The sequence below is a fragment of the Pteropus alecto genome, unplaced genomic scaffold (assembly GCF_000325575.1).
Source record: "Pteropus alecto unplaced genomic scaffold, ASM32557v1 scaffold326, whole genome shotgun sequence".
NCBI lineage: Eukaryota > Metazoa > Chordata > Mammalia > Chiroptera > Pteropodidae > Pteropus > Pteropus alecto.
Window position 1 is genome coordinate 295,242 of NW_006438873.1, and position 4,825 is coordinate 300,066.

Consider the following 4,825-nt stretch of genomic DNA (forward strand, 5'->3'; position numbering starts at 1 on the left):
TCTATGAATTTCCCCTGAATACCCTCTTTCCATGGAAGTCCAACAACCCACACATACACTGCATTTTCTCTAGAAACCTCCTCCTGGAATAGGCTGGAATAAGGCCCTATCAAGAAGAGGCACAGGTTCCAAATTAGATGCAGATGATGAGACATGGGGGTTCCTTCTTGGAATATGTAAACTGATCTCTGAAATATTCCTTGACCCACAATCTTACTCTTTTCCTAGGTAGAGGAGATAGACGGTGTCGTACCAGCTACACTTCCTTCCAGCTATACACCCTCATCACAGCATTTACGAACAACCCTTATCCTGGGATTGATTCCAGAGAGCAACTTGCTAAGGAAATTGGAGTTCCAGAGTCAAGAGTCCAAGTAAGTGATAAGGAATTTGACTGTTTCCTCTCCCAAGAATGGAGATAATGAGAAGGGAAGCCACGCCAGCCTTGAACTGTTTGTTCATCAGCATGCCGGGCACATGCCCACTCCAGGGACTTTCGGAAGCTGTTTTTTCCATCTGGTATATTTTACCCCCAAGAACCCACATGATCTGCTCTCTTACTTTCTTTAGTTCTTTTCTGTCATAGTCAATGTTGTATTAATTACTCTCTGAACGGTGACTGGCACATGACACTGAAGAATTTATTGAATGAATGATGGATATGAGCCAGGCACTTCAGCCTTTCTAATTATCCTGAGGTTCAAATTATACATCTACTTTAGAGATTTAAATTTTAGCTCAACTCTGAAAAACAACAAACAAAACTAAACAGAAACAACTTCAGTAGATTCTGAGAACAAATTGATGATTGCCAGAGAGAGAGGATAGGGGATGGACAGAAAAGGGGAAGAGGACTGAAAACCTCCAGTTATAAAATAAGTCAGGGGAATGTAACATATAGCATAGGGAATAGAGTCAATAATATAATAACTATGTACAGCGACAGATGGTTACTAGACTTCTTGTGGTGAGCACTTTGTAAGGTATATAAATGTTAAATCGCTGTATTGTACAACGGAAACTAATAGAATATTGTATGTCGACTATAATTAAAAATTAAAAAATCTAAAATAAATAAATAAATAAATAAATAATAAAATAAATAGACCAACCCCCAAAAAACCCCCACACAAACATTTAGCCTAAGGATTCACTGCTGCTAAATCAATCCTAAAATGGAATATAATTCTGTCAGTGGTGTGGAGTAGGTGTCTGTATGTGATATATAAATATACAAGTGTTTACAAAATAGTATAGTGTATTAATATGTACAGCTACTATGCATATGTATATATAATTTGTGGGCACAAGAGTAGCAATTGTGTCTTGTGGGACAGAAAATATCTTCCTAGACAGATATTACTCTATCCTGGGTTAAGTAAAAAAAAAAAAGCATTTTTGAGAGAAAGGAAGATGGAAAAGGACTTCTAAGCACAGGAAAAAGCTGCAATATAGGTGTGGCACTTTAAAGCTAGACCAGCACTTATAATGAGAGATCATGGGGACTTTCAGAATATGAACTGAAACCCATCACTAGACCATGAAGGTACTAGCTGTTTTGAGCTTTATCTTCAGAATTGATAGACTTTTCCAGAAGTCATGGAATATCAATAATTTTGGAATTAGGCCCACAATGAACCACCTCTCTCTCCCCTTTTCTTTCTGAAAAAAGCAATGGTGAGGCTTCCATGCCTTCAACTGCTTTAACAAATTTTTTTTGTTTTATCCATTAGGTTTGGTTTCAAAATCGGAGATCCAGATTTAGTGTCGGGAGAAAAAGAGAATTTGATGAGCTCTTGGAACAGAAACAAGACCCAGATCAAGATTTCTGAGATGAGAGAGTTCAAAGTAATCAGCCTGTTCTCAATTTAGCTAAAAGCAGAGACTTCTGAGTGCCCAATCCTTCCAATTTCTTCTTGGTGATGAAAGATTCCAACTTATATGCCTTATCAGGCTCCATAGAGTCTCAGGGATAATTGCAGTCCCTGAAGACTCTTCCCAAGTCCAGGTCCTCCCAATTCCAGTGCCCACTTTTCTACCTGGAGAGTCTAGGAACCCCATCAGAATGTGAATTTTGTTCACCACATGCCTTCCCAGTGCCTGGTACACAGTAAACAATCAATAAACTTTTGTGAGAGGTATGAGTAAGTCAATGAAGAAATGAATGCTCAGGTGTGTTCTGCCAGGGGCTGGCCAGTGCATGGCTTTGCCAGGAGGTAGTAGGTTTTAAAAAGTTTACTTCCATGTTTGTATCTATAAAGTGGCTTCTTTGATTTTTCCCCCCTTATCTTTCCTCCTTAGGTATAGAAACTACACAAAATGGCACCAATCTTACTAGCAACTGTCTTATTTCTGTGAAGCCAGAACTGGATAGACCAAAAAGATAAATTCAGTGTATTTGATGTCATCAGCCTCTCTTACTCATCCTGGGAACATACCCTTCAAAACATACCTTCAGCTGGTTTATTTCACTTAGAATAATGTCTTCAAGGTTTACTTGTAGCAAGTGTGAGAATTCTATTCCTTTTGAAGCCTGAATATTCCATTGTGTGGATATATACAATATATATATTTGTATGTATCGCATAACACTTGGGTTGTTTTCACCTATTGTGAATAATGCTGCTATAAACATGTATGTACAAATATCTGTTTGAGTCCCTGTTTTCACTTCTTTGGAGTATATACTCAGAAGTGGGATCGCTGGACCATATGACAAGGTACTTTAAAATTAAACAGGTGTTATGAAGCAAGATATTTAAAAAAGTAAACAATGTGGCCAAAGTTTTCTTCAAATAATGTGCTAATTTTAAATATTTAATATTTTAACATTTCATACCCAATTAATAGTTTCATTCTATAAAAATTCAAATCCATATTATATAATAGAAAATCTATAAAATTTATATATGCAGAAACACGTGTGATGACATATGAGATATATTTTTAAATTGGATATTTTAGATCAGTAGTATCCAATAGAAATTTCTGTGCTGATGAAAATATTTGATATCGTGCTATCCAATATAGTAGCCACAAACTACAACTGACTACTAAGTGCTAGAAATGTGGCTAGTGTCACTAGTATGACAGGAGCTGAATTTTTAACTTATTTTTAATTTAGTCGTGTCTAGCCACATATGCTAATGGCACAGATCTTTTGTGAACCATTTCATTCATTAGCACTGTTTTTCCAATTTAATAAATATGCTCCTCAAACACTGGCACCTGTTTATTTGATGACATCAACAGGTTTGAAAGTATAATGTTAATCACAACAGAACTGAAATCATAAGGATTCATTTTAAGAACCAAAACTATAAGGAGACATTTTAAGAAAGCGTACATGGCCTAAATGAAATAACCTAAAACATTGCACTAAGGCACTTAAAACATGAATGTTAGTAATGGTGGGCTAGGCATCCAACCCAGAAGTTAGAGAAAAAAAAAAAAAAGCAAAAAAAAAGCCTGAATACTTAGGAGATAGAAGAGACTTGGGTGGTTTTGAGGTAAATAATTGAATCAGACATTTTCTGGCAAAGTGATTTTTTGAGCCAACATTTATGGGAAGAGAACAGATGAATTGTGTGAGGACCTGGAGGAAAAAATTTTAAGACAGTAAGTTCAAGAGTCCTGAGGTAGAAAATGAAGAAAAATCAAAGGACAGGAAGAGAGACTCTGCTAGGATGCTAGTGAGGAAGGTGGGAGTTTCAAAAGTTGCTAAGTCTGTAGGCATCGGTTATGTAACAAGTATTGAAATGCAAGACCTAGAGTAGGGTGGGACCTAACTGGCTTGCTGGTTTCATTTTGAGAATATCAGGAAGAGCCTTGGATATTGGAACTTGGACACACCCTAGAGTGGAGGACACTTTTGCTTTGTGGGCCCGATTTTAACAGCTCGGTTTGGTTCTTTGGTTCTGCACCGAAAGATGAAAGAGTTTTTTACTTGCATGAGATTTTTTAAATGTCCTTTGGAAATAGGTTGGATTGATTTTTAAAAACGTTTTTAAAATTGGAATTTGTATAGGAGTTGATCAGATCAGGTTTTGGGTGAATGTGTTTGAGGAGGTCCCATAGGAGGAGACGACTGCTTCCAACTGGTTGAGTTGTTTCTTGACTATTTTATGATGTGGACTAAGGTGGGTAGGGGTCTGATTAAATTTACTTTGATAATTGTTTAGCTTTTCAGTATATGTCTTTTCAGTTCCAAGCCTCTTGAGAAGAAAAGACCAGAGGCATCGGGAATTAACTTGCCAAATCATTTCGGATTCCATCGGCGGTACGTTGTTCTTTCTTTTTTTTTTTCCTTGAAAGTCAAATATTTTTGAGTTGTAGGTTGGATGCTCCCAGGACACCCCAAAAGTTTCCCATGGCCTCCAATCTTCAGCATCTCTGGCCTGTGGTGACTGTTCTGACCTTACCATTTTCTATCCTCAGCTTCCCTATGGTTCTACTGAGCTCATCTTTGCTTTGTGTTCTCAAATTTCAAAGGTGCAGTCAAATTTCTGTTTCCTTTATTCTTAATTTACCTCTTTGTGGTTTACTAACATCACATGTACCCATGTAGATTCATCTTTTCCCCTTCGATATTTGGTCTATAAATTTTGTGTGTCTTCCTGTACACATCCCTACATGCCCTGTGGATTCCTTGCTCTCAAAGATCATACATAGCTGATGTCCTGGGGACTCTCGTTGGTCTGCCCCCATTTTGGACTCCCTGTTTTCTGGAACCACCCCCCTTCTTGGTTCACTGCCTCATCTTGTGTGTCAGCACCTCTAGTAGTTTCCAGAGAAGCAGTGTGAGGAAGCTTTAAAATACTACTTT

The 4,825-nt window shown here is 37.5% G+C and overlaps 1 protein-coding gene across 1 annotated transcript in view; it reads left to right on the forward strand.

Annotated features, from left to right (window-relative positions):
* DUXA (double homeobox A) overlaps nt 1–1,832 on the forward strand; it is a 2,931-nt gene extending 1,099 nt beyond the window's left edge. The window contains exons 3-4 of the mRNA XM_006915963.1: nt 229–374; nt 1,734–1,832. Coding sequence (XP_006916025.1) covers nt 229–374; nt 1,734–1,832 — 245 coding nt within the window. The remainder of the gene's footprint in view (nt 1–228; nt 375–1,733) is intronic.
* Nucleotides 1,833–4,825: the final 2,993 nt, after the last annotated feature.